At 32.8% G+C, this 24224-nt stretch overlaps 1 protein-coding gene across 10 annotated transcripts in view; it reads right to left on the bottom strand.

The window, feature by feature from the left end:
* Srrm1 (Serine-arginine repetitive matrix 1) overlaps nt 1-24224 on the bottom strand; it is a 211433-nt gene that overhangs the window by 119228 nt on the left and 67981 nt on the right. For 8 of the 10 annotated variants that reach the window (XM_081759292.1, XM_081759288.1, XM_081759287.1 and 5 more), the window contains exon 4: nt 19146-19316. In XM_081759292.1, the coding sequence (XP_081615418.1) occupies nt 19146-19316 (171 nt within the window). Of the gene's footprint in view, nt 1-19145; nt 19317-21351; nt 21599-24224 lie in introns of all 10 variants that reach the window. The other 2 variants (XM_081759290.1, XM_081759289.1) reach the window with 1 other exon arrangement.

Here is a 24224-nt window from a genome sequence, read left to right on the forward strand (position 1 = left end):
AAAAGATCATGGTTAAAGTGAGAAGCTGCACAGTCTGGGGCAAAGCCCAAAATGGCGCCCTGGAAAGTTATGCTGTGCGTTTGGTGGGATTGGAAGGTCATCATGCGTGCGAGGGCATCGTTGCTGCCACCGGGCAGAACTATTGAGTCGGATCTGTATTTCAGACAATTAGCACAAGTGCACCTAGTAATTCAAAAGAAATGTCTGGAACTGGTCAATAGAAAGGATATTGTATACCACACTCAAAACATCAGCTAGTATAAATTTTTAATTGTCCTTCAAAAATTGAGAAAACTTCGCTGGGAGGTTTCAATGCATCCACCGTATTGCCCATAGTTGGCACCGTCAGACTAATTTCTTTAAACTCTGCAAAATTCCCTGGATTCTATTAATAAAGCTCCAAAAGAGGCCTGTAAAAAACCACATATTACAAATTTTTGACTAGAAACTTCATTAATTCTATGATTATGTGATTATGGTGTTGTCTGAAAAATGGCAGAAGATTATGGAACAAAATGGTGCATATGTGGTTTTATAATATTATTTTCAAATAACAATAAATGTATTCTCGATTTTGACCTCCAAAAGTTCAATACTTTTTAGACAACCTGAGATATTCTGTGGAAGGCACGACTTTTTTGGTTTCTAGGTCATATGGGTTGACGTATAAAAACTTTTGGTAGTTTAATAATTTTGATTATTGGTGGAAGGACTTTTGGTAGTTCTATAATGGTTATTCATAGAACTTTGTTAAAAATAGGAGTGACTCGCATCAGATGATGATGTTCTTGCATGATGGCAGCCCTGGTATTTAAATTGAATAAAAGAATGTATTGTGGAATCAGTTGTTCTGCAACGTTTACTTTAGCGACTATTGAGTACACTAGATGCTAGCCGTGCATAACATTATTTACATTTAAGTGGATTTCAAATGGATACTTTTATTGATACTTTAAGCTAACGCTCAGATATATATATATATGTTCATCAAGTAACATAACATAATCTAAAATTTTAATATTATAGAAATCTCTAATGATCTACACGTGGCTCCTATCCGTTTCGCACATTACATTTATTTCTAATTCTATTTCATTGTTTTTTTTTTTTTTTTTATAAGTGACTATGATGTTCATTTATTTTATTGTAATTATGTTTATTTGCATGCTCCATTCTATTGTTAAAGTTATTCGCGACTAAAGACTCAAATCTATAACGCTTGCCTTCGATGATGTTTCGAAAATATAAATTATTTTCAACACTTAACAAATTCTGCTTCCATGTGATTTATAATTTTAGATAATATTCAATTGTTTATTTAAAATATTTTAAATAATAAACGGATAATCACTACATAGAATTCATTTAGAGAAGAATTTATAAACATCAAGCAAAACCACTGAATAACACAGCCAAAAGTCATAATTTTGAAGAGAGATACGGAACATAATTTTGAAGAGAGATACGGAACATAATTTTGAAGAGAGATACGGAACACAACTTTCATCCTATTACATATGATTTCGTTATGATGGTTAAATTAATGGAGATATCTAAATATAATATGGATCACTAAGATGCAGGAATACGTGAAAAGAGTACTCTTCCTTCAATTAATCTATTGCGTTCCTGAAAACAGTTGTGACTTCAACATCTTATCAATAAATTTGCAGGATAGTCAAAATTCTAAAGTAATGCATTTTGTGTTTTTTGTTATCAACAATGTTTCCTTCAAATTTAAGTTTTACATTCACATTTGAATTTTACCAAGCACAAGTTACTGAAACGTTAAACTTCAGCAACAGTAACTTCTAACTGCTTACTTTTAAAGTGCTTTCAAAACTAGAAACAAATTGACGTTTGGAGAAGCACGATGTTGCCATTTCGTGCGCGTCCCAGTAAGTCATCAGCTGGAACTGTCCTGTGAGTCTGAACGGAAAGGAAAACCTTTAAAGATTGGTTTGTTTGGATGGATGAAAGGATATGTTTGTCATCCCAGTTTGTGCATTTGGAAAGCGGGGAGGAGGGGGGCTATACAAAATCACTTCCATGCACAAAGAAACGTAAGATAAAACAGCTTCTTTTCTTCTGAAAACACGTGTTTACTAGCGGCAACATTGGAATGTTAAGGTCTGTTACCCCAAGGAAACCCTCCACCCACTGTTGCTAAAATGACATTTATGATTCGACCGTCGCTGAGTAATCGCAATAACTATGTGACGTACAGTCCCTTCTTCAAAACAAATCTGCACGTGTTTTTGAGCTGTCAATTTGTTTCTAGTTTTAAAAGCACTTTAGTAATAGACTACTTGTATATCATATATTTAATTACATAGGTACAGATCCAGATTACATAACTGTGGTGTATTTGTTGTAAGTAGAAGACTGATTTGAAGATTATTGCACGAAGAATGAAGATCACGAAGTAAATGAAGTATCTTAACTTTAACTAAAAGTTATTACTACTGCAACTGAAGGAAGAATGGACTCAATAAGTAAATACGCTATTGAGTTCGGCTGCAACGTGGTAAACAATGAATAATATGTATGGTTGTATCAAGGACGATTTAATTTGAAAGGAAATAATGATATGAATTTAGCTTCTTAGCGCCCAATGTACCTTGAAACGTACACTTAAGTTTTCATTTATAGGTTGCTGTATAGATGGCTTAATATGTTGTAATTTTGCAGACATGAGTCTTATACTTCAGGTATTGAACTGATCCACGGAAGACTGCTTTTTTGTACAACTTCTAAATAATATTGAAGTAATTTTTACCATCTGCCAAGTTTAGCTCACCTTCCCGCCGTGTTTTACATAATTAACTCTAACACCTTACACTAAAGAGCTGCTCTTATACAATTTAGAACTTACATTGTGAGTGAATGAAGCATTGATAGAATTGAAAGTATTTACAAGTAGTTCATTCACGTTGTGATTGATTATGATATTCAGTAATGTTGGTGTATCTCTAAATATACACTGATTTCAAAATGAGAGCAGATTTTCTAGTCAGCATTATCTTTTCTTTTAGAACAGTCTGTGGACAGTGATTGTATTGCAACTGACGTTGCTTTCTACCACCTTCAGATGCACCAGCAAACGAGAAAGAATCTTGTGATGTTGATAATGACCAAGTGGATCTCAGAGAATTTTCGTAGTAGTTGAAATTCACGGCGTAAACACTGAAGTATTGTGTTCTAAAGAAATAAAAGGCTCTCCAGAACGGAAAGGGGTTAAAACTAATCAAGGTGAATTACTTTCAAAGTGGGAGAAAATAGATGTTTTTTATCCGACTGGTTTGGAAGGTAAGTACAGTTCGAATGAGCGGAAGGAAATTAGAAAATGTTGAGAAACTACGTGAATAAGATGTTTACTGTAAAGTGTTTGGTCTTAGGATGAACTACAGACCATTCAAATTATGGATAAGCTCTTCCCTGAAAGACTATGTTTGAAGAAATGGTTGAAGATATTGCCAAATAGACCTACCTTCACATTTAGCAAAAGATCAATCATAAATTTAGTGTTTCCCTGGCCTTGTTTGAGGTTTTCACGTTGTTGAGATTTATATACAGTGAAAAGAGAGAGCCATTACTGGTATCTAGATGAAGATCCAGAATATGAACTGTGTCCTTATGCTGTTGTATGTGAACTAACAATCTAAAGGAACAATATAGAGAATATTTAAATATGAGAAATAACTCAACAGAGAATAAGGAAGATAGAATGCACATGTTTCCGCTTCCTTTTGACATACTACAGGTAACCCTTTTTAGATTTAGTTAGTTTCTTTCATCGTGATGAATGGGTGCTGAAATATTTCCGTCATTATCCATCAAAGCAATTTATTCGTGGCAAACTGATTCCCCTTGGTTTCAATCACTCTGTAGTTCACCAGAGCATTAGTGCAATCTTGCTCAATACACAAATAAGAAGTGTCAGGAAATATAGGAAATTTAAAGTATATATATCCGCTGGAAAGATATTATTTTGCTAATTTGCGCACAGCGAAAACCAACTCATATAAATAGGATTACCGCCACCGTTTGTACCAGTATACTTTAAAATGTATACACATGTACCTCCAGATCGGCAGAAGATATAATCCTAAACAAATGTATACGTTAAAAAAAATGTTTTGAATGTTCATAGAAAGTTTTGTCAAAAATATCTCATTTCAAGTACTTCTTGGGCATTTACTAGGTAAATGAAATAAATATAGTAATCAAGTAATTAAATGGTCGGTTATGAAAATAATACATCGCCATATTAAGAATAAAGAGTGTAATAAAAGTTTGTAGATATTACAGTATAAAATGTGTCTACGTTATCCATCTTTTTCTTTTCTAACCATTTCTAAATAATGTCTAACATAACGCTTTTCCATTATGTATGTACCGTCTTTGCGTTATTTTATGTGTAGTTCTATGACGTTGGATATTCAATTGTATTATCTTGTGTACCTTCCTGTATGATTTTTCTATCTAATCTGTGTTCTGTTTATTGATTTTAATTTCAAAGATATATGAATGATCCTAATAAATCAGTGTATGGGATGAAGCATATATGATAATCTTGAAACAACTTAAGACGCTGAGACTTTGATATGCAATCATTGTTCTGAATGAACATATATATGAATATTTCCTTATGGTTTGTTGTATATTTCATAATTTTATAACATATCTAATGTTTATATCAATATTGTCTAATCCATCTTATTTTTAGGTAGTTAATTTTGTTGAGCTTTTACGTTTCTTAATGTACATCTTATATTTGTCCTCTGAATACTTTGTTGCAGAATTGATTACATTTTTATTTCGAAATGTACGAAAACTGTCAATCTTATACCATCATTTTCTTGAGAATACCATGTTTTTCGCCCACGGAAAATTATGATACACAAACGTTTTCTCCCATTAACCTAGTGCTGACTCAAACCTTTTGTCACATCCGGTGTCATGCGCGTATTGCACATCTACCAGTAAAAAATCGCATCGGACGTTTTTACCATATATCAACCTGCCACTCCAGACCGATATGACGCCAAACGACTAGCGACAATGAAGACGAAAGTGGAAACTGTTATGCCTGATGTTGTCGAAGAGAAGTGAGACAAATTGCCCACCTTTAACCCACTTATGCCCAAAACTTTTTGTGTCACGAATTAAAAAAAATAAATAAATAAATAAAAACTGTCATAAATCTTTTCATTTAACACGAATAAACACGAAATTTATTATTTTTTCGATTTTCAAAATTTGACAGGCACGAAATTTCATGGGTCGTTAACGACCCACCGGGCACTAGCTGCATAAAATAATTTAAATTTACAAATAAATTAGTACATGTGAGTATGAGGTTATTTGTTAGTATATATAAGCTTGGCATTATTAATAAGCATTTTTATTTGATACTAAAATATGGATAATACAAAGTGAAACTCATGCTATCTACTAAGCCAAAAGAACAATATTATTTAACATAGTAATATAAATGCTAGAAAACACAATAATATAAATACTTTCATTTTAACCCATTATTTTTCTCGTTTCTTTTACTATTCGTGATAACTGTCAAAGCACCCATCATACAATGGAACTTCACACTTTGCATGCTTTCACTGTCTTGTCACTACAAATTTTTAAATGACGGAGCTTTTGACGTGTAATGATCAGATGTCATAGTAGTGAAGTCGAGTTGGGTTTTCATGTTTAACAAGACCTTTTCATGGACCTGCAGATCTTGGCGCTGTTCTGTATTACAGAGCCTTGGTGCACGCCCGCTTGAAACTCAGATTATCCAGACTTTTCCCGTGAGCTGGGCTGAGTGTTCACGCGTTATTCATTGTAACATCGACTACCAGACCAGAATAGGCACGTACTCAATTTTTCCTCTAATTCCTATACAAAGGTTTGATATGTCCTGGTCCATCAAGTCTACTCCTGCCATGTTGCGGGTATACTCGTGAAAGGCATGGGGTTGTTGCACTATGATTCTTTGTTTATCTTGCAAAGGATATCTCCTCACTTTGTGTAAAGGTTCCACGCGAGTATGATTTGAAATAGTACTCATTACACCATTATCTTTCCAAGTAACCACATTAAGCCTGGCAGATTTGTCAACCATTGACTGAAATTCACCTCCTCAAAGCTTCTTCACTTCTTTTTTTGTGGGAATAGGACAGTACGATTGACCCTAACAGTCCCAGTTCCATTTATGTCACGATGTGTGAGACCATCCAATAATTTACCACTTGTAAAAAATTGTCGAAAAAGAAATTGAACCTTACTCCAAAAGATTCACATTGAGGATTTCCACAAACTTTACGAGTGTCTTTTTAACAGTAATAAACATTATTTGAATAGGGGAAATGGCTAGACAAGTACGCCGGATATTATCCTTGGAAGGTTCATAAATTTTGAAAGATGTTCCATATCAAAATGTAAGGTTATGTATAAAACATACAAAATTCTTCCTCAAATTAGACGGAATGTATAAAAAACATGGTCAATTTTATCAGAGACCAGACCCCAGATCCCTCCCTCTTTGCGTACGCCCCTATTCAACCTAATTTAAATCACAATTTATGGACAGAACTCGAAAAGATACAAGATACGAAATCCAATACTCTCAATTCAAAATAAATGCAGGTCATGCCCAGCGGGTTGTTACCAACCCACTGCGAAAATAATCTATTTTGAAAAACATACAAGGATATAATAATTACCGTTGTGGCAGTATTAACGTATCATGTTTTGTGATTATAAACGAAGCATTGAATGTAACGTATTATCTATGATGAGAATAAAACTTACTTTGAAACATTTTCACATACATGAAAAATTACATTTTGCAGACTCAGGCCCCCTATGAATCAGCAAGTCGCCCAACTAAAATAACAAAAATACCACTTATTGTTTGGTCTATTTTTAGCAACACTCCGGTGTCATTTCAGTATTGCATGCCCTGAAACATGAAATATCGTAAATAGTTCTTGGGTCAATAACGACCCACCTGGGCATAAATGGGTTAGTAGCGGAATTTTCGAAAGCACTGATACATGTGTTCAGTTACTTTTAATGTGGGGCAATCCAAATGAAATCGACCAATTTCCAGGTCAAAGATTGCTGACAAAATTTAGTTTTTTATTATTTTTTTATCTAAGATCGTACCAAATTCAGGGAGTTGAAAACGGGTATTCGTTTATTTTTTACCCGTGCAGGTTTATGGCGGCCATTTTGTATAGGTGCCTAAGCGTATTTTGCACTTTTCAGAGGATTCCGTTAAATGCTGTAACTTTTTAGGTTTTAAAGATAATGAGTTCAAACCAAAATCATATCAAATATAATGGAATGGGCAGTATTCTGTGTCCTGTGCACACTGAGACGTACTTTTAGAAGGTCGAAAAAAGAAACTCTGAATATTGAGGTTGGAAATCTAGAAATGGCCATTTTGGAATGTACATTTTGAAACGAAATAAATAAGACTCGCCTTCAATTCTTTGTCTAAATAGAGACTAGATAGTAAACAACCTCCCAAACAGGTTTCACATCTGAGAATCGTATACTCGATATTTTGGAAATTTTTAAAGCATTGCGAATTTTCGAAAATCGTGTATTTTCACCATCAAACATCTCAGGGAGGACAAAAGTGAAAAAATCCAAATTTGTACAAATTAGACGATAGTTGTGCAGTAATAACTGAGTAAAATTGCATCACTAAGACTTGAGTAGTTTCTGAGTTATAAAATGTTGCAGTAATGTGAAATTCACAATTTTAAAAACTGAACAGATGTGCAGGTTTTGTGTTGATATAGTATCTCAGGCATACAATTTATCTGTTTCATCAGAAGAAATGCAGTGAAACAGCAATAAATTGGATATTTGCTACTTGTAAAAGAATTCTTAATACCTTATCATATCATAGATTTGTACCTCTGACGAAAACACAAATCAGATGTTATGAATACTCACAATCAGATGAATTTACTGATTGCAGTACTTCAGTACTTCCAGAACACAGGATGTTGTCATTTGCGCCTAATGATACCGTAGCCTGTATTTCTGACAGAAATGGTGGATTGGGAGAATTGAAGACATCAGTCAGAAGAATAATTATCTTTTTGATCAATTTTTCCATCTCCATGGCCCAAGAATCTCCTTTAAACTATGTACAAATGATAAAGTGTGGATGCCAATCACTAATGTTCGCCGGAAACTCACACCCACCGAGTTCACAACTCCTACAGGTCGTACTTTCAATTATCAGTACCAAACTCTGTACACAAATTAGTCAACTATTTACCTCACTCATGTCTTAACAGCATCGCTGTAGGCAGAAAAGAAATAACATACAACTGTCGTTTTGTACAAGATATAATTCATAAATTATGCATACTTTACCCATTTAACATTACTGTCCTGTTATTTTGACTTTTGCTACAAAGTTTATATTCATTCCAATAGCGCATCATGATATTAAGCACCAGTGAAGAAAAACCTTATAACTCAGAAACTACTCGAGTCTCAGTGATGCGTTTGTACCCACTTGTTACTGCACAACTATCGTCTATTTTGTGCAAATTTGGGATTTTTTACTTCTGTTATCCCTGAGATATTTGATGGTGAAAATACACGATTTTCGAAAATTAGCAATGTTTAAAAATTTCCAAAAAATCAAGTATATAGTTCTCTGATCTAAAACTTGTTTAGGATGTTGTCTATTATATAGTCTCTATGTAGACAAAGAATTGAAGGTGAGTCTCATTTATTTCGTTTTAAAATGTACATTCCAAAATTGCAATTTCTAGGTTTCCAACCTCAATGTTCAGAGCTTCTTTTCTCGACGTTCTGATGCACGTCTCAATGTGCACAGAACAAAGAATATTGTCCATTCCATTATCTTTCATACAGTTTTGGTTTGAACTCATTATCTTTAAAACCTAAAAAGTTACAGTGTTTAACGGAATGCACTAGAAAGTTCAAAATGCGATCAGGCACCTATACAAAATGGCCGCTACGACAAAACCTGCGCGGCTAAAAACATAAATGAATACCCGTTTTCAACTCCCTGAATTTGGTACAATCTTAGGTAAAAAAAATAAATAAATAAATAAAAACAAAATATAATAAAAATAAAATTTGAAAAAAATTAAAAATCAGCAACCATCATTGGTCGATTTCATTTGGATTGACCCATGTATTAATATGTCAATTTCATCTACCTTCAGGTATTTGTGAGATACTTAATTCTCGGCATCCTCTACCTCACTGTTTTCTAGAATACGCATTTATAAAATCTTTTCTTATCACTTGCTTTAGAGATTTCTGTCCAATTTCCACATTTCTAGACACAGTAGTGTGTCTTGGGCGTTAAGTGAATCATTTTTACAATTTTCTTATACAACACTATAGACTAAATGAATTGAGTAACTACTAAAATTTCAAATGAACTGACTGATAAAATGTGTAATCATTAAAACATCATCATTGAATGTACGCGATGAAAAGTGATGAATCAGATATTAACCCTTTAAAAATAACCCCTAAAATATTCTCTCCATTCTCTATTCTTAATTCACATCTCAAAACCCTCAAATGCATGTCTTCAAAAATATCACGCGACAATTTTATACATAAAAGCACATTATAAAATCCTGTGTTTTCTTATGTTTCCACAAAGCAGAAGGAAAACAGCTTTGACTTTTTAACAAACAAACAAAAAAAAAAAAAAAAAAAGATACATATAAATTATCCTGCGGGAAAAAAAAATTTCCCCAAATTTTTCCCACGGGAGAATTTATTGGTAAGTATCCAATTTTTGTTAATTTGAATCATTCTCTCATGTGCCTACACAATTTTAAAGTTTTGACTTATGGTTATCACTTTTTGCACACTTAATGATTCACTCCCTAATGATAAAGTAATCTCAATTTAATATGAAAGGCGTCGTATAAATCTTAACATACTTTCAGGTGTACCCACTGATAAACAGATAGTTTTGTAAGAACTAATGTTTGCATAAAAAGTTAAACAATTGTTTACAAAAAATTAATAATTTCAATGCCATATATTCGAGTGACGCCAACCACTTATATCTATATTTATCCAAATGAACTGAACTCGAAAGTTAATTTAATTAGTCTGTTTACGTCATATTAATCCTCATAATAAACAGCCACGATAACAAATGTCGCTATCGCTTACCTGTACAATCAAGTCCTTAAATAATTGCATAAATATGGTATGGAGTTTGAAGTGGGTGTTAACTGTGCATGCAATTTGCCGGTTTAAAACTATTGCAACTTAAAAATGAATTGTTTCAATTTAATTATTTCAAAAATGACGACTTAATTGCAGCTTAGAACTATAGTTTTAAACTAAATCATTTCAAAATAGGGCAAGGGCTGTAAGCATATTTACCTCTGAGCATTAATATTAGTGTAACCACATATTTAGCCACTTAATAACCTCACTTCATGTATCTGGTACAAATATACTTTAATTACTACAAGTACTCTCATTTTATTCACGGATGAAGGACAAAAATAATGTTTTAATGTATTTTTTGGGCTTGCATCTATTTCGATTTATCGCTCTTTGATGATGCAGCGAACCGAAAGTTCGGAAGAACCAGTATTTATATTTTAAAATTCTGATACGGAAATACATATATTGAATTACTGTTAAAAGCACTATTGTTGTTGTTTTAACAGTAGCTAAGTGCTAAGAAAATTGCTAAGGTTTCAAATATTTTGGTACATATAGGTAGAAACAGCAGTAATAAGTGAAACCCGAAAAGTTATATTTGAATCTACAAAGGATCAAGAGCTACAAAAAAAAGAAGTATGTGGTATTTCTTCATCTGTAAAATTCACGAAATTCTATATTAAAATAGGATCATTATTTCAATTTAATGAAATTAATGAATAAGTACTGAAAATTTCAATACCATATGTTCGGATTTGACAGCAAACAACCACCTTTATCTAATATTCATCCAAACGAACGCTAAATCCAACTGAACTTGGAAATCTAGTTTATGTAATTAGGCTGCAGCACAATGCAATCAGCAGTTATTAAGTATCCTTTTATAATCCTAGTGTGTCCCATGCACCCAAATGAAATTTTCATTCAAGTGAGAAAATTTATCAAGCATTTAAACGTATGCCATACTTACGGCTCGTATTCCTTCCAATGTGGCAGATGTAACGCCTTATATCTTACTTACCGCGGTATCAGCAGCCATTACATCAGATGCAAAGGTATACGTGAGGACAAAATCGGTGAGTTATGTAATGTCTGTGGAAAAATATGTGTATCTCGGAGAGGACTCTTAGTTCATAAGGCTGCGTATCATTCATCGAATTCTGACAGTGAAAAAACGCTTGCTCAAGAGAATGCCGGTGCACGAACACAATCAAGTGACTTCAACAACCAGGCAAGAACAACAAAATGGTCTCCAGAAGAGACACAAATGCTCCTTTCATTAATCGAAAAGTATTCTGGTGACCCTTGTATGTCCATCAAAATAGCAGCGCACCTACCACACAAAACCAGTGAAGATGTCCACGAAAGGCAAATGTACTTAGTACAATCTGGTCAACTCCCTACCCTTCATAAATATCACCAAGAAATAGTGGACTAAACAGCGAGAAAACAATATCGACGAATAAAGCAAGAATACAAGACAAATAGATTGAGACAAAGCTAGTTAAACACAATAATGATACAAGAAATAATTTTTAACATTAACATAAGATAAACAGCTTTGCATTTAAATCCACGTATAAAAACAAAATTCCATTACCTACAACTACGTTAACACATTATGGTTACACGAAAACAATAAGTGATGATACGTTTTGTAAACAAATAAAAATTTACTTGTTTTTTTTTCTTTTTGTTCTTATTACTATTATTAACCCTCTATACAAAATAGGTCAGGTAGATAAGTAAAAATGAGCAATACTGAAAAACCATATTGACTTACATTAGAAAATAAACGAATAAATAAAAAGCCTTCCTTTTCTCTATAATTACCTTTTTTTTTTTTTTCTTTCTTTCTTTCTTATACTAAGTTACATTAACGTCATAAATGTTAAAATTATAATTCATCTGATTGTATTGTAGATGTGAGAGCTGAATGTTACCTTGCAAAACGAGAGAAAGATTTTCGAAAATCAGTTTTAACAAAATTATTTGGTGCAAAGCGAGAGGTAATTCAAGTGAAAGAAAATAAGAATGCGGAATTTCGCAATAAATGCACGGCTGAGTATCATAAAACAAAGTTAAGGTTGAAAACCTCTTGAGATGGGCGGATCTTCAAATTGTACGCGAAAAGTGTGCATGAAATATAGGGAAAAGACTGTATGAAATATACTTTTGAGTAGACAAAGACGACGAGAATATATATATATATATATATATATATATATATAGAGAGAGAGAGAGAGAGAGAGAGAGAGAGATTTTGGGAAACTGGAACCAACAAATTTAATTGCACGGGATTACAACAAAATAGAATTCACTGCTAAGTTTCTGTTTCCATGACGATGAACACGAATACTTGTTATGCAACAGAATTAGTTACTAAAGACAAATAATCACCGCTGCCACATTAGTCATTCTCCAATTATTAACAGATGTTATAAAATACATTATAAATAACCCAAATGTACAGCCTTACCTTGTATCACGAAGTAGTTGAGTTTTAATCAAACAGTTTCAGTATTCGCTGACACCTTTGTCGAAGACTTCTAGAAGTTCTTAAACTGGGCACATAAGTGAAGGTTCCTGCCTACCTGTGGAACTTATCAGGGAGAAAAGTAAAACCACCTAACTTCTCAAAAGTGTAACGAATTAAGCTTCTTAGGAAAAAAAAAAAAATATGATGCACAGTGATATTAATTTCTTGTCCGTCCTGGAGTAAAATTACAGTGAAGTTTCTGATAGCTGTAATTCACTCAGAGTAGTTCACAACTGTAACGAACTCCATCAAACAACTGTAACGAAGTGGACAAGCAGCTGGAAACTGAGTTAAAAACTGATTCCAAATTTACACAAGGTCAAGTAATTGAAATCAGTGCTAATCCTATAACACCATATAGGTACACTTTCATTTACATTTTCTTTTTTTCTTTTTCTTCTTCTTCTTCTTATTTCTTTCTGTTTCTGATGAAATATGCTGCGAAAGACCAGAAGACGACAATTTTTTTCATATAGTAAATTGTTTTGGTGTTAGGTCAATAACTGTCTTAATTTTAAGAAAATACCTTTCTTTCTTAACATAAAGTGGCTTTACGATTCTGCATGAAACAGAATTTTGAATATACTAATGTAGAACACTTATCAGAATCCAATGAATAGAAGTGAAAATGTTGTGAAAGTACATGAAAACATACACAAGGTCTCAAAAATGCACCGTTTTCCTACTCTTACTATTGCAGTCCCCACATGTAGTCGCCGAACATCCACTCCTTATACTGTCCTTCGTATCTGTTTGCAAACAGTTGTGGATCTGACGGAATCTTTCATCCTGTTCCTCTCAATACTGCAACACTTCTTGTGCGGGTGTTTGGTAGAGTCAACGGTACACGGATTTAGTTTCCCTCATCTTGTTTATTACAAAATAAATTAGAAGTACATATACCTATGTTACAGTATCTTTACAAAATGAGATATATAAGATCCTTTTGAACTCCCTTAATAGTTGTTGTTGGGTGAATAAAATTAATGTCTGGAACACTTCATAGTTCAGAGCAGCAGGGACAAAGACTATCAGCCCACAGCAGTCAAGAAGACATAAGAATCTCTCTGGCCCACAGCAGCCGGAGAACGTATAAGGATCTCTCCAACCCACAGCACGCAAGTTTCTCTAGCCCATAGCAGACGGAGAACGTAGGTAAGAGTGACCAGTCCCAACACAAACTGATGCGGAGAGGTGTTCTGCAGCTCCTTTTAACCTTTGGTTCGGCTACTCTCGTTGATATTCGTAGGCGGTAGCATTGGTGCTCCTCTTGGGTCACATACTAGTACCATGATAATGAAGTGTTGTTTGCCTTTGTTGATGTTTACACTATGCACGTAGTAGCGATGTACATGTGGAAGGTACTTGCAATATGCACCAATGTGCAACTTAATGCACCCATCTACAACTTTGTACACATCTAAACGCAAATGGAGGGCATTTAAATTTAATGACATTTTACAGCCCATTTCTTAGTAGGTTTTCACAAGACCCTGTACTAAATCCCCGTAATTGTCCATTCTGTGATTATCCACGATTCATGCGCTACATCACAGAAGCTCTTCCAGGCTTCCCTCTGAACCGGTGAACCCACAAAGACCACAACTTGATATCAGTCTTTCACAGATTAGCGAAGACAGTTTGCAGATACCTACAGGCGTCCGAATTTGTACCTAATACTTTTACAGATTGCTTAATAAGATCAAGCTTTATATGCAAAGGAGGTACAAAAATCTTATCCTAACTTACAAGGCATTCTACTTGCGTTCGTACTTTGCATTTTCCTTTTCAACATAGGAAGAAACCATATTTGATCAATGTGATTCTGTAGTGTAGATAAAACAGATTTTAGATTGATTAACAATATATGGCTGAACAGATTACCTATGACCAGATAACGTACTATAGGCTTACATTACACAAACCAGTAAACTGCGTAACTGACCATTATGAACAGAGAAATGATTAAACGGAAGTAGGAGTACACAACAGATCATATTTGTGACATATTTCACCTGACAGAAACAGAATTTAATTAAACAGACTTTTTCTTTTTTTTAACACCATGTAATTTGTGTATCGAGTATTGTCCAAGAAGCAGAGTCTGTTTCAATTTTAAACTATTCTGAATAAATAAACATCAGCGAACTTGACTCCAATTTTACTCTACGAAGGGCAACGAGTCGATGACATTAATAAAACTATAAACTGTGTACCATACTTTTCTTAAGACGCCTAGTTCGTCACACTTTTGAGAAGTGAAATTTTTCTCTCAGGGAAGTTCCACAGGTAGGCAGAAACTATCACACATGTATCCAGTTTAGCACCTTTAAAAAGTTCGATGACCAAAAAATGTAATGTAGTTGCAACTCATTATTGAAATTTTTTTAATGACACTAGTTGTTGCGACCAAGCCTTAACCCTGCTGTATATTACACGTAATCCTATTTTGAGATCATTAAATTGGCACAATGCAACGTTTATGTTGCAATTAAATAGTCATAATACAGGATGTCCATACAATTTAGCAAAAAAAAAAAAAAAAAAAAAAACCCTTTCCATGACCAAAGTTCCATATTTCCCTGACTATTGAACCTGATAATAGAACTATCTTTGTCTTTCTGCGATGAACTTTTGTAAGTCAAAAATTTTCTGCAGGAATTCCAAAATAAAAAATCAAAATGATATTATCATGTTTTTATTACAGCGTTACGGTAGCATGGTAAACAGTTTTCAGCGGTATCCGTAGTTCGAGTTAAACCTGTGAAGTCACAGTTTTTTGAAAGAGTTTTGCTGTGAAGAAAAAAAAATCTGCACAGGCGCGGCAAATTTTCTGCGATCACATCGCAGATCACGTTATGTTCTGTTATGGGGCTACTTAATAATTTAAAAATAAGAAAAAAGAAAGAAATGCCAGCTTTTACCTTCCTCATAGCTGGCCTTGTTCTCTCTGTACTTCTGTTTCTTTCTTTTTACAATTTTCTTTAATCCAAAAGAATGTAAATTTACAAACATATGCATTAGGCCGATATTAAACTTACTATTTCATAAATTCAATAACTGAACAATGGACGTAAATGGACTTTTCCCTGGCCAATTACCATTTCCCTGACTTTCCCTGATACATTTTTACTTCCCTGACTTCCACTGACTTTCCAGAATGTGGACATCCAGTAATAGTTTTGAATCTGCAAACTGCTTACACGCTAGCGACATCTGATAGCATCATGCAGGGAGGCAGCGAAAACTATTAGCTTGACTCTTTACTATTAAAGCATAACAGTACGCATAGACTAACATCTTTTGCTACTATAAATAGGATGCCTTTAACCCGAACCTTACAATACTATCTGTTCTATTTGCTTTAATTTTCATGTCCATGCGTAACACTTTTACATCTTCATTATAAAATCATCTAAATGGAATCAAATGAATCGTTCATTACATCTTTAGATCGTTCATTACATCATTAATGTAATCGTTGATTACATCTAGATGGAATCAAATGCCTATATTCATTACATCTAGATGGAATCAAATGCCTATGTTCATTACATTAATATGACTACTATAACATGAACGATAAATAATACGAGCAAGCTGGTTTTATATGAAGAACCATTAGAAATTTTACCTTTAAGAATATTCTCGTAATAAGATACAATCAGAAAAAATACAAAATACCTTTAAGTACACGTATAGGAGATTTTCTTAACTATCTGTTCGTTTTTACAGAAATGATACCGTTTAGTGTGCAAGTATAAAAACGAAGGTTATGTTTGTTTTGGTTGCTCTCTCTTTCAGCATTGAAGCTATACAAAAAATGGGCCTTGAAGACAGAATCTGAAATACATGATTCCCATCACAAAATGAACCAAGGTAAACATTGCTATGAAAACAATTTATTTGTGTTTAGTACTGTAAATATAAATTCACTCTGTCTTCAAGTATTTTACCAAAAATAGGTGTTTCAGAAATACACAGGGAAACATTCTACATCCGAGTCTATGTTCAATGTACATTTTGACTTAATGTACAGAAGTCTTTTACGAGAGAGATGTCAGGACTATAATTTGGAGGAAATTCTACTTACTCTCAATACTGTTAAAAGATGAGTGTTACGTCAGCAGGTTTCGTATGTTTGCAGTTTTGAAAAGTTCTTGTTTGTGCAAATGTAGAATTTAATGTAACAACTCTGCTATTATAGTTTTAGTTTATGCTAATCAAGCTATTTATGCTGATGTCTCACGCCATATCAAAATTCTTATGCTTACTGAGCCCTGGACTTCTTGCGTGGCTGCAGAAAAAGCCACACATTTTATTATTACTGTATGTGCAAAATATTTGTAAACAGAGGTTTTGCCAACCCTGATGTGGCTGCACTTCTTTCTTTTGAATTTCTTGTATGTTCGTTAACTATATTACGTTTAATCATACCAGTATTATATACTTTTACATTCACATTTGGTTTCATGATTTTGAATCTGAAATATCTGTCAATCATACAAGAATATTGACACTAAATTTACATTATATATGACTGTTCTTTATATAGGTATAACTAGGCACATATTATTGAAACGAATTGTTTTAAGTAATACAATCACTTCCCTACTGCGAACTTTGCAATAGTAAATTAGTAATTCGTATCTTCTAAATTCTGAACAACCTTCAATCTATTCTTGTGTGAAAGCACTTGCCTTTTAGTAAAATTCTTCTTTAATATAAACAATAAATATACTCCATAGTTCTGGATAATCACAATAACATTTTAAAACACATTTTTCTGACCAGAACAAAATGAATTATTTAATAACTATACGATTTTTGTTACAGTTTCAAGGACCTAACATCCTCTTCATCAGACACTGAGAAAAAATAATCGATATAGGATTGAAACTGTAACAAAAATCGTATAGTTATTAAATAATTAATTTTGTTCTGGTCAGAAAAATGTTAATATAAACAAAATACAAATTTGAATCACAGGGTACCTACCCAACTGTGAAGAGAGTGAATTTCGTTATCAAATCTTGAAAATCAAGAAAAATTTTCAAATTAATACGAAAACAGTTATGAGAAGAAGATAAAGTCGTTTTGAGTCATTTCTCCGTTCTATACTTTACTGTTTTTATTCTCCTTGTGCAGTTAGTAATGGTTATTTATATAAACATTCTGACCATGAAACTGAAAAAATTTGGATTGTTAAAAAAACAGTCAATTTGATTATTTAGTTTGAGTGAGAGTCCTAAACCATTCTTCGCTTACAAAAATATCTGTGGTACTTCGAAAATCTTAGCGTTTATGTATTTTGTAGCAGGTAGGTCAAGAATACGAGGAATTATTCTGCACCAAATTGTCATTTTCGGCTTTCTCTACATTCTTTCGAACCGTTACCACGAAGTCCCCATCAGCCCAATACTGATTATTATGTCTGTTAACGAACTTCCTTTACCCTATGAGGAATAGTTTCATCACTCTCAAGAATATTATCAAATAAGTCGGCATGTTCTTCTCTATACAGAGTTTTACAAAATTCTATACACCTGGAACAACCTTCTGCAAACAATTCTTGGACACAAGGTTGCTTTTAAAGTCAATGGAACACAACACGCATAACATGGTGAACATAACACTTTCCCATGTGGCCTGCGTTATGAATTTAGAAAGGCTTCGATCGAACATCTTTTTCGGTATCTTAATTTTCACCTCAAACCCTGACTTAAGGACCTATCAATTCTTTGGATGTAGTCTTGTAGTTACGCCTTTTAACTTTCTGTAATAGCTTTTGTATGTTTTCGCGCCCGGACAATCTTGTATGTCACATTAACTGATACACCACCTGAAAAAAAGACTGCCATACCTCCTCTTACAGCAATTTTGCTCTTTCCTAAATGACAAATCCATTAGTTAACTATCATATCTGACATGAAGAATAAACAATACACGTATAAAACAAATTACAAAGGAAAACATAAATAACGATGTGCATATGATACAGCAAAACAACATGATATACTGTATTATCTAAGTTAACTTTCCGTAGTATCACCATTTACAAATAGGGAAATGCTTCCCGCTCGTAATGGGTCTGCTTATACACTTGGATCTAGTAACATCTAAGTAAAGTAGCACGAAGAAAACAGAAGTAAATATTTGATAAAGGCTAGATTTAAAGCTTGTTCCAAATAAGATAAAACTTTTAATTTAAACGCAGCTAACATAAAAAATACAACTGTAAATTTTATATAAGCCCTGAGGATCTACTTTTCTTGCAGTTCTGTTTAAGTAAAATGTAATATTTTTCATCTTAAAAAAAAAAAAAAAAAAAAAAAAAAAAAAAAACTATAATATCTAATGGAACCAATACAGGATGAAATATTTATGTACATACCATTCTCTTCTTTATCTCCTCCTTTTTCTGTTCCAAGAACTGAACCGGGATACCACTAACGCTGTCCTGCGCCGATAACAGCAATTCCCAAAGGTCTGACATGAAGTTTCGTGCATTGCGTCCGTTTAAAAATCCCGTCAGGTTGATTTGCATCTTCTTCGGATCAGGATTCTGCGGAGAAAAAAGGTGGGAAGAACCCCGTGTTTAATACTTTTTTTTTTTCCATAATGGCTTTTCTGTGCTTAAAAAGTCCCTTTCAAATACAAGTATTTTTCTACAGTGTTCTTATACTAATGAACTGTTTAATAATGATCAAAGAATAATCATAGTGGAAAAGAACCCAATCTTTCATGAAGGTAAGTTCAACACTTTTGTTGTCATCCTAGAAGAAATATTCACAGGTACAAACTGTATGGAGCAAGAACCTTCCATGTCATTCAATACTCCAGTTTACGTGTTCAATCGAATAAAAATTTCGGATTACTGCTTCAGAGATTCAGATTTATTCTATACAGTCAACACATCCAATTTCACTCCGAATACTTCATTAGGCTCTTTTCTTCGAAAATTTAACATTTTGACCCCTTTACTTTACATGAGAAAATCTACACTCGAAATTTTATACTATAGTCTTCAATTAATCAAACCGTCTCAGTATTTTTCAAAAGAATGTTAACACTATATCAACATGTAGCATTTGACAAACTCTGAACACCGATTTGAAGACTAAAAAATGAGTAGTTCGTCCGCAAGCCGGAGACTGGGTTCGATCTTCAACTATTTCTCACATGCGCATCTATTTCAAGTGTCACAGATGTACGATACATGAAAATATAAACAGACACTTCCTTGCCTGATTGCACCAACTGAAAGTCCCATGTGCTTTAAATTGCTGAATATCAACCGAAGAGTCAGAAATATACATGGTTGGCTAGGGAAGAATTGGGTACCATAGTAGTTCGCACCTGACAAAGTAATTCAGAGATAAGGGTTCGATCGTTGTCTCAATTTTGTTGTTTCACTGTGAATTTCATATTCTCATACTAGTTGGTCTAGTATTAAATTTAATATTCACATGAAATGATTTACATGACATTGCAGTGCTTATTTTGGGTAGTCATTTTAACCTTTTAAAAAAATACAATACAACTAGAAATACTGGAGAAAAACTCAACATCCCACTTTCGAGAAGTATCATTCGTGCAATTGTAAATTCAAATAGGCCTAGGAATTGCACCACTTATCTACAATCACCATTAATCTTGCTATGACACCTTGGCTCTAATATTTCTTTGAATAGATTGTCATCCCAAAGTTCTATAACATTTATGCAAACTATTAACGAGCTTTAATGACATGGAAAGATTCTCGTTTTGAACTATGTTTGAACCTGAGTTATCATTTTCCATTTAGATTGTTTACCACTTACCTGTATTGTATTAATTAAACAAACAAAAAAAAAAAAAAGTCACAATGTGTACGATGATTATTCTTTGATTGTTAGAATGAATATTTAGGCGAAAAGTGAAAAGCTAGACATAAGAATTAAACTAAGTTTCTTTCATTATAATATAAAAACCAAACTTAAAAAAATGAGCACGAGAACTTAACTTCCTACTTACAATGCGAAAGTATAGTAGACATTAGGTACGTCAAAGAGGAAATTATTTCTTATGTTCCCCACTTTAAAACAAAACACACAGCTAAAAGAATATGAAAGATAGTGAGGAAAATGAAAGATACCAGTGCCCTGCAATGATTATACCACCTGAGTCGGATCTTCCGTATAGCAACAGCTCTCTTCGTAGATCTCCTCTTCTCCTAAAATACTGAATTGAACCACAGTATAAGTTCACTGCTTCATCACATATAGCAACGAGTTCCCAATATTAGACAATATAGCTTTAAACAATACATAAACAAAACAGCTAAGTTAGTGACACTTAACGTTTACCTGCTACTTCCATTTAGTTCAAATGCTAACCACACCTGCGTGGATAGTCTCCCAATATTGACAAAGAAAACTTTAAACTTTTACAAATTTTCATATAAATGAGAACTACATTACGTTATATAAAAATGATCTCTAACAACACATGTTCTTAGTTTTTCTTTTAACATTCGGAATTCAATCTTGTTTCATTTCATGCACTTGTTTTGTAAATAAAGATTATTTATGTCTGTACACACTGAAAAAGATACCAACCTTCTGCTCAATTCTTGATACTAAAGACAACTCAATGAAGAGTGAAAAACTTCGAAGGTGACAGCTTAAATAAGAAGCCACGGCCACGCCACGAAGTGGCCATTTCCTGTGGCAGTGCCCACGACTAGGTAGCTGATGGTATGAAGAAAATCCTTGTGCGATACGGTCCCAACATACTTGTAGACTTATGATGAGTATGTCTTTCATATGCTGGGCGGTAGCTCTGTGTTAATTTTAATGAAACTATCTAATTGGGTGGAAGAAACCGTACAAATCAGTCAACTGTTATCTTCAAAAGTATTACGGCATACAGCTTAAAATATTTCTCCGTAATAAGAGTAATCATGAATTAATGAAAAAAGTACTAATAATTATAACATAAATTGAATTACTTTACCATGTATTCATTTATTTTTACTCTGAAAATAATTAGGTGCACTGATAATATTAGAACTTTACTTTGAAGTTATTTATGGATATAAAATATATAAAGAAAAAAATATTTATGCAGCGCACTTAAGATAGATGGACTGATACACTTATGATGACAATTTTTTTTTTTTAACTATATTTTGATTTAGTATTTGGACGTCTAAGATTGCAATGTATGTCTTACTGCAAAATCATTAGAGAACTTTTTGAGTTAAATCTGCACTTTGGAACAGATTTCCTTAAAGAAATAAGAAACAGTAAAAGCAGTATCCAAATAAGATGTTGCATTTAATGTTACAATCAATTTGTTATCAAAATCTTCGTTCTTTGATCGGGTTGTCTCCTGAACTAATAACAAATGGCAAATGTCCATTCCTTTACGATGCAATTATATACATATATACAATATTGAAAAACTATCGACAAAAATGTTCCTAAATCCAGTAAATATGATCTGTGTGAAATAAGATGATAACGAAAGAAAACCAAATTATTTCTTAATTTCATCACAACTTTGCATTTGTAACAAACAAACAAAATTCCAAACTAACTCCAGTTTAATTGATTGGTGAGTTCCTAGTACAGAAATTGTCACTCAAATTTAAGAAATTGTTTTCTACTAATTTCACTCTTTTCCAATAAACATTGATCAAGTAAATCTGTATTTAAACTACTGCATTTATTTTCAAAAATAAGCCGTAAGAAAAAGAACGGATAAATTGATGAATACATTCTAAAAAGATATGATTTTCTAATCTGTAAATTAAGAGAGTTCAGTTTCTTATGTAAGTACTGTTTCTTTTAAATGAAAAATGAACTTAAGACTTCCTCCTTCACTTTTTTCTTTCTTCGAAACAATACAATGGCGATGTATTTTGAGTATAGAAGAAATGAAGTAATAGATTCTTTTAGTGTAAATTCTTTAGCTCATATGACGAATGATAACAATGACAAATTACGTTATCAACGATGCTATATATTGAATTCGAATTTTAGTTTCAATTGTTACTTTAATTTCGCACATAACTACAGTCACTTCTCACATACTAAGATAAAATACCAACAACATTTTAATACTTCTAGAAAAACATATTCGGTCAATAGTTAAAAAAGACGAAATTATACTAGAACAAATACTATATAAGTTCTAATAGTATAACTTAAAAAGAAAAGAAATAAAAATATGAAATAAAGTACACGGTTGCAGACATAGAGTAATCGGAATTACATTCAAAACAGTTACAACGAACAAGATGTGCGTAACTTTGATCGAAACTTTTGTCACTCCTAATGAATACTCATTTTAAGATTGAGATAAAGTAGGACATAGATTAATTTTTACTATTTCTACTATAGAGAACTACATATACGCAAGAAATGAAGGAAAGTTGAAGAAGTATTATTTATAGCACTTTATACACGTTCTACTTTGTTTAACTATTGATAATTTTTTTTAAAGCTAGATTTAATAAATTTTGGGAAACAATTCTTGCTTCAAACATACACATTTTAAGACGCTGAAGCATCAATGATATAATAACTAGGTGTATGTTTCTAAAAAGATATCTTCGAAAGATGAATTCAATGCAACACTTTTGATTCGAGTCGATCAATTTTAAAAGGAAGTACAGAAATTCAAAAGAACGTGGATGATGATGTTAACATTAATAGATTAGTACTTTCTAAGAACTTACTTTAATGTAGCTTTTAATCTTTCCACAACATTCAATTACACCATAATTTGGAAGATCTCGTGCAATGCTATATCTGACATTTGAACTTTCACAAATACTGCGTTTTTAAACAAGTGAAAGTTCACGGATTTATTTGCATTGCATTAGATCTACCAATCAATAATCTAGAGATTATTTACTGATGGTAATTTTGTAATATAAATAATAAGATTTCTTCGTGTACTTTGCCGAATCTTAGCAACTTAATTCTCCAGTCAACTTAACATTTTATAAATACCAGTAATATCCAGCACTTCATTGTTTAAAGAATGTTCCAGTAATTCTAGTAAAAGTTAATTCTAGCATTAAGCTGGATTTTTTGGCTCTTTGTAAAGACAACTGTAAATAAAAATTTATTTAAAGCCTTAAAACACACGCAAAATGAATAAAACAAATTAAAAACTTTATATACTGTATTAAGATCATGTGAGAGGCATAGAATACATACACAACTGTCCTTACAAAGGGTCAAAAGTCACACTCAAATTCTGAAGAACAAACTTCTACAGGAAATACTGAAATAAGTACTTAACGATTCTTATCAATTCCTGTGAATGCATGATCCTTTTATTTTACACTATTTTTTTTTTTTTTTTTTTTGTACGTTTTTAAATTGAACGTATATTATTATGTTATATGTAAATCATTAACTATGACAAAATTATTCTATAAATGGTTTATAATTATCTGTAAGTGTATAAAGCATAC

Source organism: Thermobia domestica, chromosome 5 (assembly GCF_964235325.1).
Source record: "Thermobia domestica chromosome 5, izTheDome1.hap1.1, whole genome shotgun sequence".
Lineage (NCBI taxonomy): Eukaryota > Metazoa > Arthropoda > Insecta > Zygentoma > Lepismatidae > Thermobia > Thermobia domestica.